Source organism: Bombyx mori, chromosome 18 (assembly GCF_030269925.1).
Source record: "Bombyx mori chromosome 18, ASM3026992v2".
NCBI lineage: Eukaryota > Metazoa > Arthropoda > Insecta > Lepidoptera > Bombycidae > Bombyx > Bombyx mori.
In genome coordinates this window covers 5,614,828-5,627,469 of record NC_085124.1, presented here as the reverse complement: position 1 = coordinate 5,627,469, position 12,642 = coordinate 5,614,828, and the positions used below count along the sequence as shown (strand labels likewise).

The window sequence follows — 12,642 nt, the reverse complement described above, 5'->3', positions numbered from 1 at the left end:
CAGTGTGGATCACGGATCTTAAACATATTTTAAGTGAGGCTAGAGAAGCGTGGCAAACAAATATGTCGATTTCATCACGTATACTATTTGTCAGGGAGGTCATACGATAGACAGGAGAGTGCTGGCCAAGATTACTTTTAATTTTTGGTAGGTTGAAAGTTTTCCGATTACATAAAGGGCTGTCCGAGCGCGGTACACTTTTGAAAGGTGGGGCAGCCGTTTTAACTATACTGGAGACCTTAGAACTTATATCTGAAGGTGGGTGGCGCATTTACGTCGTAGATGTCTATGGGCTCCAGTAACCACTTTACACCAGGTGGGCTGTGAGCTCGTCCACACATCTAAGCAATATGTGTGTGTGTGTAGTTTTTGTTACAATTTCAGGGACAGTGTTTTCATAGTACCATTAATTTTCTAAAGATCGCGCGCGGGTATATAGCTTCAATGAATTTTTCAATGGTAGATTTAGGGGAGCGTGATCAGGTTCAATTAGAAACAATAATAAAAATTTACTTTCAAGCTTTAAGTAGAGCTTACCTACGTGATTAAAGTAGATTTTTATGATTGGAAGTGGTGTTTTTGAGGGATAAAATCAAGAAGTATGAACGATCGTCATCATTATGTACTAGTTTCATCTATTGCAAGAACAACCTTTAGGGTGAACTACCTACTGATCAGAATAATATATAATTTCACACAACTTGCTTGTCAACTGTCACTGAAATTGATCAAAGATTATATTTCTTGATTAAAAACAAATAGTGAAATAAAAATAAACATTATATGAAAATGGTTTCTCGCATATTCAAGTGTCCAGCGTTAGGGCGTTTGAGGCTAGCGTGCCTGGATGATGTACCTGCGATATTTGAATTGGTGAACGAGTCCATGTCAATGAACTTCCGAATAAATGATTCACATAATATTGTTAACTTGATGTTAGTCGAATCCTCGTGCATTACACTTTTTTAGTGCACGAATCCGCTTTATACCCATGTTGAAATAGATAGGATTGGTATTTCTTGTAGTATTGGTGGTGACCACAGTGGTTTTGGGATATTTTAACATTTTTAAGGTTTCTGTGAGTTAATCATTCTGGCATTGCCCACTGTTTAACTTCAGTGGCCTAGGATTGGACAAATCGAACGGACACCCATTCGATTTTTGTAAAGTGGAATAGAATACTACTTACACTCGTAGAGACGATACAGATATTCATATTTAAGTTGAATTTGGCTTGCATGTTTTGCAAAATATCGGTAGGTCTTGGACTTGTAATATCTGAAAGAGTTATTGAAAGCAAAAAAATTATAGAGAATTACATCATAGATGTCATAGGCATAATGGAATAGTACCTAGTACTGCCTAGAAGAATGGAAAGAATCTCAAAACTCCCTATTTTGCATCTGTGACCAAATTTCTGCCAAGTCACTTGGTCAAATTGTATGAGATTCCTTCCACCGTAACCGGGATTGCTTGCTTAGCAAAACACTAGATAATAAGTTAAGTGTTCTAATAAGTTAAATTGATTCTGTTTGTCGGTTGATCAGTATGATGCATTAGCCAACAATGTACCTGAAATCCCATAAGTAGCAAAATTAATGTTTGATGAGATATGTGTTCACGATCTATGAGATTCACGGTAATGCGAAAAGCAGTCGTAAGTTTGAGCGGTGGGATCGGCTATCCTTACCTACTAGGGAATTCGATCTGATTTTCGAGTTGGGCGTTGTTCACATTCACTTTGACCCCCCGAATACCACTTCGAGCAGCCCACTCCCTAATAGGTGCGGAAACACCTCTGCCATTCGCCCCATCATCATGTACGACCAACTCATACCGTGGGCCTCGAAGGCGTCTTAGGCGTCACCGTGACAGAGGGATGACATTCCGCCCCCATATACAGACGGTACCCGACCGAGCCACGTTCGTACTAGGACGCCTCTATCCGATGATTTGCAAGCGAAGTAAATTGTCCCTTAGAAATAAGGTGACACTCTACAAAACTTGCATACGCCCCGTCATGAGCTATGGTTCGTCAAGAACGTCGACCTTCACGACGACCTGGACCTAGACACAGACACAGCCCACTGAGTTTCTCATCGGATCTTGTCAGTGGGTCGCGTTTCCGATCCGGTGGTAGATTCTGCGAAGCACGGCTCTTGCTAGGGTTCGTGTTAGCAACATCGTCAGTTTTGAGCCTCGTGAGCTCACCTACTAGCCCGATGACGCTAACATGGTCTCTCTAGAGCATCAGCTTAGGTAGGGAAAAAAATCACTTTGAAATGACATAAAAAAAAATCATTCGTATTTTGATTTAAATTGGCTTCTTTGCAGAGAAAACGGTATACTTTCGGTATGCCAACTAGACGTGAATGGAAGTATAGTGGGTTTTTTATGCGCAAGGGAATATCCATTGATCCCTTCAGTGCACCCGGTTGCTTGGGAGGAGTATGTCTGGACAAAATACAAGTAAGTAATATAAGTGGCTCGAGGTAGTTTAACTGGTGGTAGGATCTCTTGTGAGTTCGCACGGGTAGGTACCACCACCCTGCCTATTCTGCCGTGAAGCAGTAATGCGTTTCGGTTTGAAGGGTGGGGCAGCCGTTGTAACTATACTGAGACTTTAGAAGTTATATTTCAATGTGGGTGGCGCATTTACGTTGTAGATGTCTATGGGCTCCGGTAACCACTTAAAACCAGGTCGGCTACGAGCTCGTTTAACTATCTGAGTAATAAAAAATAAAAAAGGTAACCGTGGCATAGTCGTATCTTCTGAACCAGTCTCATTTAATATAATTTAACTTTATTTTATTGCAGGGCCGTAGAGCTTAATGCCCGAAATACTATGTTTTTACATCTGTTATGCTGGAACCAAATTTACGGCCGTGAATGCGTTGATAGTATGCTTGAATCGATATTTATGCACGATCCTTACGTTCATCACGTTGCTATGGTTAAGTGCATGTTGGATTATCCTTGTGAGTGCAATTATAATATTTAAATCCTCGGAGTTGCTGTTATTTACACGTTACGTTACGTACTCTAGCGTAGAGTGCTGGACTACTACTACAATCCGGCTTCGGTTTCCCGTCGGAGTTGATAGTCTTTACTAAAAATATTTAGCATTTAAGATCTCAGTATCTTAGTAGCAGTACTTATTGTCTTGCCAAAATCCGGCTCATTAAACAGCTTGTAGAATGTGAAATCGTTATATTTGTCCTTTGTAAGTTCCTCCTACATTAGTTAGGATAAAATCAATAAACAATATAGTTTCGTAGAGCGCACGGTATATGAGTCGACTATTATCAAAGCCGGCAATGTGACTTTTGGACAATTATTGGTAAATCAGAAAAACGAATTATTGACTTTGTATTCCATTGGCAGTCACAAAACTCTTCGGAACGATATCTTAGATAAATAACAGGTTAACTATTAACCTTTATTTAATGCAGGTTTTGAACCGTATTGTTTGAAGGAGACGATTATATTCAAATCAATCTGTATTAACATATCAATAACATTTTTTTGTCCAAATGCACAGATTGCCACCTTTGATAATAGACGACTCATATATGGTCCATTTCTGTCGCGAAGCATTATGCCGTCTCAAAATAGTTGGCGGTGCTCACGTTGATAATGACGTTACTGACAATGGGCTCTCGAAATCATTTATCGCCAGGCTAGCCGTGAGGTTGTTGATCCTTTTTAAGCAATAATATGTGTAACAAAGACACCATAGTAGGTATTCCCAGGGCCAGATTTAAACTTAATCCCGCTACTGGGCACCGGAAAAAATCCGGCCCAATACTGGAATTTTACCTAAACTTATAGTTTATATTATATTTTATTTTACAAAATTAAAATAACTAGTTTATTGCAGAAACTTTATCATATTATGTTATATATTCCAAAAACATAAATAAATATTAGTTTTTTTTCTAACAATTATAAATTTGGCACTAAGGGTAATTCATAATCATTATAATACATAAATATTATAATACATAAAAAAACTAATTTGCCACACTGGGCACTTGCCCCGACTGCCTGTAAAAACCTTTTAACACTATTATTAACCCTAAGAGATCGTGAAAAAACGACGAAATTTTCTAGCAATAACCTATTTCAGTATTAGTTCCTGGTCAGTCTCGATCAGAAGGGTCTTTTCGACGTGTTCAAGCAATGGAGCGTGGTATCCCAGGTGATCAGTTGCCTGGTTTATATGTAGCTGATCGCCCAGAAGTTTGCCCTAGGCTGAGAGTTCGAAGAGCTGTGTTAGTTAAAGCATACCTGTCGATAGTTTTAATAACGTTAAATGGAGACGAAATATTTTTTATTCAGACTTAAGTTATAAGTATTTTTCACGGGTGGTAGGACCTCTTGTGAGTCCGCACGGGTAGGTACCACCACGCCGCCTATTTCTGCCGTGAAGCAGTAATGCGTTTCGGTTTGAGGGGTGGAGCAGCCGTTGTAACTATACTGAGACCATAGAACTTATATCTCAAGGTGGGTGGCGCATTTACATTATAGATGTCTATGGGCTCCAGTAACCACTTAACACCAGGTGGGCTGTGAGCTCGTCCACCCATATAAGCAATAAGTGGGGACTTTTACTTTACCATGTCTATTGGCTACAGTAACCAATTTACACCAAGTGGGTCGCGGACGAGTGTCTGCAAGAGCAACAAAATAATGGGATCCGATGCATAATTTGATGGTAATATGTAGGTATATGGTTTGATCTGTTGCAACGCAGTTGTATTTTCTCATTGCCTTCGAACGCCGACAAACGCAGGGCTCATATGACGATAACGATTTATTGTCACTCATGGAACTTAGCAAACCAAGGGTACAGCTATACCGCTGTCTTTCTCTCAGCAGTCTTGTGAAATCTTACTTGAAGAAGGACTTATGACCATCATCAGCTTATAGACGTCTACTGCTGGAAAGTTTTTCCCAAGATTCGCAACAATAATTGATACTGCGCTGCCGTATTCAGGGGACCGTGCGATTTTCATCAGGTCTACATGCCACATTGTGGGAAGACCACTCACGCTGTCCATTCTCAATGAACGACATGTATTCATTACGCACATATTCCACTGCATAGTATAATTGAAAACAATATAAACAAATATTGGACATTAACAATAATCTATTTTAGCGAAGAGGATAATGATGATATAGTGCCTATAATCGAACGTTTTTCTACCAGACTCCGTGAACTTTACGGAGAATTTTACATTAGCGAACTCATTTCAAGACATCCAGAATCTGACAGGGTCCTGCTAGTTTGTGAGGTATAATTTAAGAAAACTAAAAGTACAGTTTGGTTCGTATGTTTAAAGTTGGAGGCAGCCCTAGTTAAAAATGTAATGACGGTAATTTGAGACCAGTCGCTCCAAATGGTATCTAATTTAAATCGTTCTAAAACGATGGTTATTCTCTTCCTTTAGAGATTGAGCGATTATTTAGGTCTCCTAGTTTCTTCCAGTTAATAAATTTTCATCGTTTTTAGAGTACGAGTGTTGTCAGGAAAAGGATCTGTTAACGTATGGGTGTGGTACCTTGCTCACTATTCTTGTATATCCTTAACAAATAAATTCATTTCTTATGTGAAAATATTAGATTTTTTTTAATAGAAATGCCGCACATAGCTGTCACATTAAGATAGTTTACTTTAATATTAATTACCTTAAAGGGCCCAGGGTCTCTAGGCGGAACACGTTGCTGCTATAATGAGGTTATTCGCATAGACTGTCAAGAATTATTATCGCCATGTGCAATAATTGTAATGAGCCCACAATCGATTGTTATTTATTTTTAAGCACAAAGAATTAGCAGTTGGTGTCATGTGTCTTAATACTTTGATAAATTACGAGGACTTGAATGAGAGCTTCGAATTGATGCCTTTCGCTGGTCTGAGGAAAGTAGATACACTTTCGATTTACCATAAGTATAGTGCTGGAGACTCGGCTTTCAGGTAAGATCTTATATGTCTGGACAGATTGAATACTTATACTTAGAAGTTATAACTTCGATCAAAGGCAATACGTATGTTTGTTCGTAGATTTACCTATAGGATTTATTGTAATTTATTGAAATTGATAGTACAATAACATATGTTAATTTGAAAAGGTCATATGAAGAAGTTAAAAATATGTATAATCCGAAATGAAATTGCTTTAAAACAAGCTGTTATTTAACTTACAATGTTTGTTGTGGCTTGTTAAGGTCAAATTATGCAAGCTAAATTAGACCCAATACCTCTTATTTTACGGAGTTCAATTTTTACATGTTCCTTCAGTTTCAATGACAATACATATTAATAACTATGTCAAGCATGATCTGAAGACGCCTAGGATAAGCTACATATAAAGGAACTCTTCATAAGCTAGCGATACGGATATGGAATTTCGTCTATGTATTTTATTATGATAGCCGATTTTAAATTTTATCATGACTATGTGACATTTTTCAAAGTTGGATCCTGACCGAAGAGCTATATTATTCCTGATTCATGTCTTTCAGTGTTTCAAGTGCTGTATCGTCTGGTTTATTGGAAAGTGCTAGCCAATTTCGACGTACAAGTACTGAATCTAGCGCCCACTACAGGGGCACTAAAAGTAAGGTAAATAAATACTTTAAAATAGTTCGTTTACGGCAAATAAAATATCAGATATCATTAGTATTAACTGTGTTTTTGATAAATATGTATTACATGTTTACTGGTGGTAGGAAGCCTTGTGAGTCTGCACGGGTAGGTTCCAAATACCACCCTGCCTATTTCTGCCGTGAAGCAGTAATGTGTTTCGGTTTGAAGGGTGGGACAGCCGTTGTAACTATACCTTAGAACTTATATCTCACGGTAGGTGGAGGCATTTACATTGTAGATGTCTATGGGCTCCGGTAACCGCTTAACACCAGGTGGGCTGTGACCTCGTTCCTCTCCTAAGATATAAAAAATAATGTTTCTTTATTTTTTAAAACAATATAAATGCCTTGCTGAAATGATGCTTATGTGTTATTGTATGAAAGTTCAGCAGGTTTTGGCCCAGAAAAGAATGAATGTTAAAAGCAAGAGTAAAGAAGGAGCTTACGAGGTACTTTTTACAGGTTACTTGGTTATTCGGAGAAGACGAATGCATAAACTTTCCAGGGGAGGGCGAGAAAGAGCTTACTCATGACGTTGCTGGTCTAGGTCGAGACGAATCCGAAGAGGCTGACGCTTCGTTTGACGTGACCAGTATACTTGACGACGACGACGATGATGAACTAGAATTCGATATTGTCAATATCGCTACAGATTTATTGAAACTTCCTAAATATCTGTCTTATGATGCTTTAGGAAAAGGGTATGATGCTCATCGTGTTTTTGAATGATTTTGATTCCCATATGTGTTCATAATATACTGAATAATACTTTTGCAGTCCCGCCGAAAGTTTCTTGAAAATAATTGAAGGTAGCGGCAGACATGCCAAAAAGGAAACTACTTATGATATCAATCTGAAAAAAGATAGGGTAAAAAGTATGTGAAAATGATGGTTTTTACAATAAAACTAAGTATCTGGTGTGGTAACGTCGGGGGATATGGCAGTGCTATGGTTTGGTTTCTCAATCCGCTACCAAGTATTTTCAAATAATACTTCTGTTTACGCTATAAATTATAAGTATTTAACCGACTGCCGAAGGTGCGTAATTGATTTAATATGACGTGTTCAGGAATGATCTCTACGATGACGAATCATATTTTGTAGTCATTTTTAGAACGTAGTTCCTTATGGGACGATGCGGAGTGGTACCATAACCAGAAAAAACGTCCGTAACGTAAGATTTTTATTAGTTATACACAAAGTGTAAAACTTCACTTTTTAATAACGTACAAAAAATAACATATTTTTTATTTAAATTTGCGTACTTGTAGCGTATTTTTTTAGTTTTATGGCCACCCAAGCTCGGTGCCTATTTGATGTAAAGCAGAAAACACGAATATATTTAAGGCTGTGCCGGTATTATAATTATGGAGCAATAATCGAGTTACAGGTCTTCGGCTATCGAGTGTCTTAATTTAAACTATTTTACAGTTTAATCTTGTGGTTAATATTTTTATTTAAATATATTCGACGTGTCTCCGTGTACTCCATTTTTTGTGTTTATAAACGATTAAACTCGATTTCGTCAACTTTTGAATGTTGTGTTAACTACCACTAAACTAGCATGATTCCAACAAAATTCATATTACAAATTAAATCTTTAAACGTATGAAAATTTGTTGATTTATCATTATGTCTCAGATACTTTTTTCTTCAACCGCACTTACTTATCCGCAACCGCAGAGTGATTTTATCGTGTAATTTTTTTAATATTAAATTATTAATTAAGACGTTGGAATCCTGAAAAAATCATGTTGAATGCCTATGTCGAATAACAGGTGGTCGCAACACAAAAACGTAGCTTATTAAGGAATCTCACAGAGTATCAATGCTCGTAACACTACACAGCACGAACATTGTCCGCCGCTGACTACTCCCCGAATCCTGATCACACAGGAGCCAGTTACCGTCGACGCCATAGACACGTCCTTACGAATCCATCAAATCCAATAAACTTTGCAATAGGTGCCTTCAGCTCTAACACTAGGAGCAGGCTTAGGGACTCTGGTAACCGTACTCGACAAAGAGTTCGACCTGCAACCTAACCCATGCATCAGCTCGCTGAGTTTCTCGCCGGATCTTCTCAGCGAGTCGCGATTCCGATCCGGTAGTAGATTCATTCGCGAAGCAGCTGCTATTGAGTTGTTAGGTCTCCTTCGGAGGCGCTCGGGCAGCTGTTAGCAAATCCCACCCCTCCTGGCTGAGCCTTTGCTCGCCCACCTGTCCTGGTGAAACTGGAAAGGGCTCAGGGCCACCAGTAATCATTCAATCATAAAAAAAATCACGAGCATTGCTTAAAGCCTGCCTTCTTTCAACACCACATGGTCTTAGTGTCATCCTTGACCTTGACTTTCGTTGACGTCGTAGATGACGTTCACGTGAAAAGGAAGCGTCGTCTCGTGAGCCCCGCCCTTAAAATGGCTTTAGAGACAAGCAACACCTTCCTTGATTTGACGTGAAGATAATCTATTCATTGAAGCTACCAAAGATAGATATATTTTATCCTATTGTTCAAAATGTCACAGACGTCACTACTTTTTTACACGCTTTATATTAGCTTCACTTGTATGTATGTTTGTATGTTTGTAACTGACTCCTTTAGACGCGATTTTGATCCACTTTAAACGGCCAGATTTCATTCAAACTTTGTAGATTTATCGAGGACCGATGACAATACACTAATTTGATAAGATTATTCCATTATTCTATTTGCAAAAAAAAAATTAACTAAGAAATGAAAAATAAATAATAGTTTAAAAAACTAAAATACACGCTTTATATAAAATTCAACTAAAAATAGAAAATAAATTTTATAAATGAAATTTTTTTATAAAATAATTAAAATTTATTTTAACTTGTTCCAGGACATAATGTAATGCCGCATTAAGTAGTAGGGTTATAGTTTGTCTAGCGATCTTTACCTTCATTTTACTAAGAATTGTACATTTTGGTAGGCAGCGGCTTGGCTCTGCCCCTGGCATTGCTGAAGTCCATGGGCGACGGTAACCACTCACCATCAGGTGGACCGTATGCTCGTCTGCCTACAGAGGCAATAAAAAAAAAAAAAATTGTACGTGTTGCAGCACTGGCAGGAAGCAATAATGGGTTATCCGATGGTACAAACTACAGTGGGACACCAAATGCGTTTTTGTTAGAACTGTTTGCTATGCATCCAGATTATGACGAGAGGTAACTTTGATTATAATTAACTGGTTTATTTGTAATCACATTTGTTGATTAGGGCTCAGTCTTAATTTTCAATATAGCACATTTACAAGGTGATCGCACGTAGAGTAACGAAATGATCGCACGTAGAAACGTACCAGAAAACAAAAAAAAAACACGTGTGGCACTTGGGGATTGTCACGGTAAAGCTATTGCATAGCATTTTTTATCAACTTATGCAATTATAATTAGACAATAATAATTTAATATTGAAACAATAATAAAATAAGACCACGCTATATTTATAAACATTAACTAAAGCAAAACATTAACTGTCCCCTTCACACTCATAAGCTACACCGCGCGAGAGAGAGATGGGCAGACTTTTCATGATGCGCATGCAGTGCGACGTCACGCCGCGCGCTTATTCACAAACACTACACAAGCGTAACGTGTGAATGTGTTGAACGCGAGCTACATGGTAGGCGGAGAGGTGTTAGGTTATTTTTGTTACGGAATTTCTTGATTCGGTCGCCGCGCTCAAAGCCCGCGATAAAATCTATGCAATAGCTTAATATTACCGACTGACAAACGTCTTAAAACTAAAAACATTAATTATTTAAACGTGTTTTATAAACATTTGATGTTCTTTAATGCTGTTTTAGTTACTAATATAGCCTTCATATGCCTTTTTTGTATTAGGTGTTATTTGAATGGGAGATAATCAATATTCTTACAGACATGGTTTTGATATGCTTGAAGCGGCCTACGAACTCTTCCCGAACAGAGATTACTGCATTGTGTGTTTACCCTCAAATCACGTGTCGTTTCCGCTTCTTGAGCATTTTACGGTACTCGATTATTTATAATTGTAAATCCGAGTTATAGACAATTACGATTTTATTATCATCAGCATCATTGTAGCCAAAAAGGATAAAACGTCCGGTGCATTCGTATCTAGCGATGCATCGGTCGAAGTTCAAGATTGACTTCCACGGTGAAGGAATAACATCGTGTAATAAAAATCAAATCCGCAAAATTATAATTTGCGCAATTACTGGTGGTAGGACCTCTTTAGAGTCCGCACGGGTAGGTATCACCACCCCGCTTATTTCTGCCGTGAAGCAGTAATGCTTTTCGGTTTGAAGGGTGGGGCAGCCGTTGTAACTATACTGAGACCTTAGAACTTATATCTCAAGGTGGGTGGCGCATTTACGTTGTAGATATCTATGGACTCCAGTAACCACTTAAGACCTAGTGGGCTCGTCTATCCATCTAAGCAATAAAAAAAAGCCAATTTATTGGTATTTTCGAAGGGAGCGTCCTAAAGAGACTTGGACGGACTGTGTGAAAAAAGATTTGCGAGAGAAGGGTGTGAGTGCAGTGTTGAGGTAGCATCGTCATCATCATCATCATCATAATCATCATCATCATCATCATCATCATCATCAGCTCATAGTCGTCTACTGCTGGACATAGGCCTCTCCCAATACAGTGTTGAAGTATGATAGACCTGAATAGAAAAATAGAATATACTGCGCCGACCCCATATAGTGGGATGACGGTAAGAAGAAGAAGACGTTAATCATCGGATTCTTAATTTAGAATATCTCTCGATTTCTCAACACGGCAATATAATTACTTCATGTCATGTTAATATAAAAATAAATTAAATTTTCGCATGCCTAAACAGGCGAAATATATGAAGCTATGTCCTATATCTTGTAAACTATATTTCTGGCGAATAAAGATTTTCTTTCTTTCTTTCTTTCTATTCCGAGGCATGTGCTTCACAAGCCACGCCTTCAATCTAGTGTGGAATTTCCCATTTCGGGTTTCTGTTCTCAAGCATCAGATACTTCAATCTGAAACAAGGCTGTGATACGGGTCGATCAAGAGCACGGCATAACTTTAAAAATAATCTAAAAACGTATTTAGTTAGTTACAATAATAGTTAAGACCTTATATTCTGTAATGCGTCTGTGGTCTAATTGGATAAGACGTTTGTTACTGCACCCGTATACTATGTCATCGTTCAGGCTCTGAAGTGAAATATCTTGTTGTTGGTATTTAGGATTCTATTTTTGGTAATATTCATACTATACAAATTGTCGTACTTTCTTTCAGCTCGTGGCACCGCGTACTACTCGTTTGAAATTTGTAAATCAAACCCTTTATGTGGCTCACGTAAATTCTGTTAGAGGGTAAATATGTTTTCTAGTTATTCTTTGCTAGTTTTCTTACGTATAAATTCCCATCAAGGAGATCACAAATAGATACATCTTACTGTATTTTGTACTGTATGTTCCAAGGGGATTGCTCTGAAGAATTATTCGAGATTATCTCCTCATCTCCTTTTTACCATCACATCTCCCGCCACCGGAGCAGAGTTCAGCCATATTATCTGGAACCGCTGCGTTTATCGATAATGCGTTTCCAAAGATCTTTTCTGCCACGTACCATCCGGCTTTGGAATGAAGTCCCCTCTACGGTATTTCCCGAGTGCTATGACATGTCCTTCTTCAAACGAGGCTTGCGGAGAGTACTCAATGGTAGGCAGAGGCTTGGTTCTACCCCTGGCATTGCTGACGTCCATGAGCGACGGTAACCGCTTACCATGAGGTGGGCCGTATGCTCGTCTGCCTGCAAAGGCAATAAAAAAACATGTCCATAGCGTGAAATTGGCGGTATTAATGTCACTAGAAGATGAACGTTTTTTTTTTCTTCATAAATGGTGGTTTTTTAGAAATTATATTTAAATATGAACTACTTGATGAGGATGTTATTCAAGGTTTTCTTGAGACGAGTTGCGACTTCGTGAAA

General features: G+C 38.3%; 1 protein-coding gene across 2 annotated transcripts in view; it reads left to right on the top strand.

Annotated features, from left to right (window-relative positions):
- The first annotated feature begins 706 nt into the window (after positions 1-706).
- LOC101740787 (cilia- and flagella-associated protein 61) overlaps positions 707-12,642 on the top strand; it is a 34,177-nt gene continuing 22,241 nt past the window's right edge. The window contains exons 1-12 of one of the 2 annotated variants that reach the window (XM_062673618.1): positions 707-935; positions 2,335-2,469; positions 2,818-2,978; positions 4,130-4,274; positions 5,165-5,300; positions 5,829-5,983; positions 6,532-6,626; positions 7,202-7,355; positions 7,432-7,529; positions 9,738-9,843; positions 10,559-10,670; positions 11,947-12,023. In XM_062673618.1, the coding sequence (XP_062529602.1) occupies positions 784-935; positions 2,335-2,469; positions 2,818-2,978; positions 4,130-4,274; positions 5,165-5,300; positions 5,829-5,983; positions 6,532-6,626; positions 7,202-7,355; positions 7,432-7,529; positions 9,738-9,843; positions 10,559-10,670; positions 11,947-12,023 (1,526 nt within the window). In that variant the 5' untranslated portion in view covers positions 707-783. Of the gene's footprint in view, positions 936-2,334; positions 2,470-2,817; positions 2,979-4,129; positions 4,275-5,164; positions 5,301-5,828; positions 5,984-6,531; positions 6,632-7,116; positions 7,356-7,431; positions 7,530-9,737; positions 9,844-10,558; positions 10,671-11,946; positions 12,024-12,642 lie in introns of both variants that reach the window. The other variant, XM_021349423.3, reaches the window with a different exon arrangement.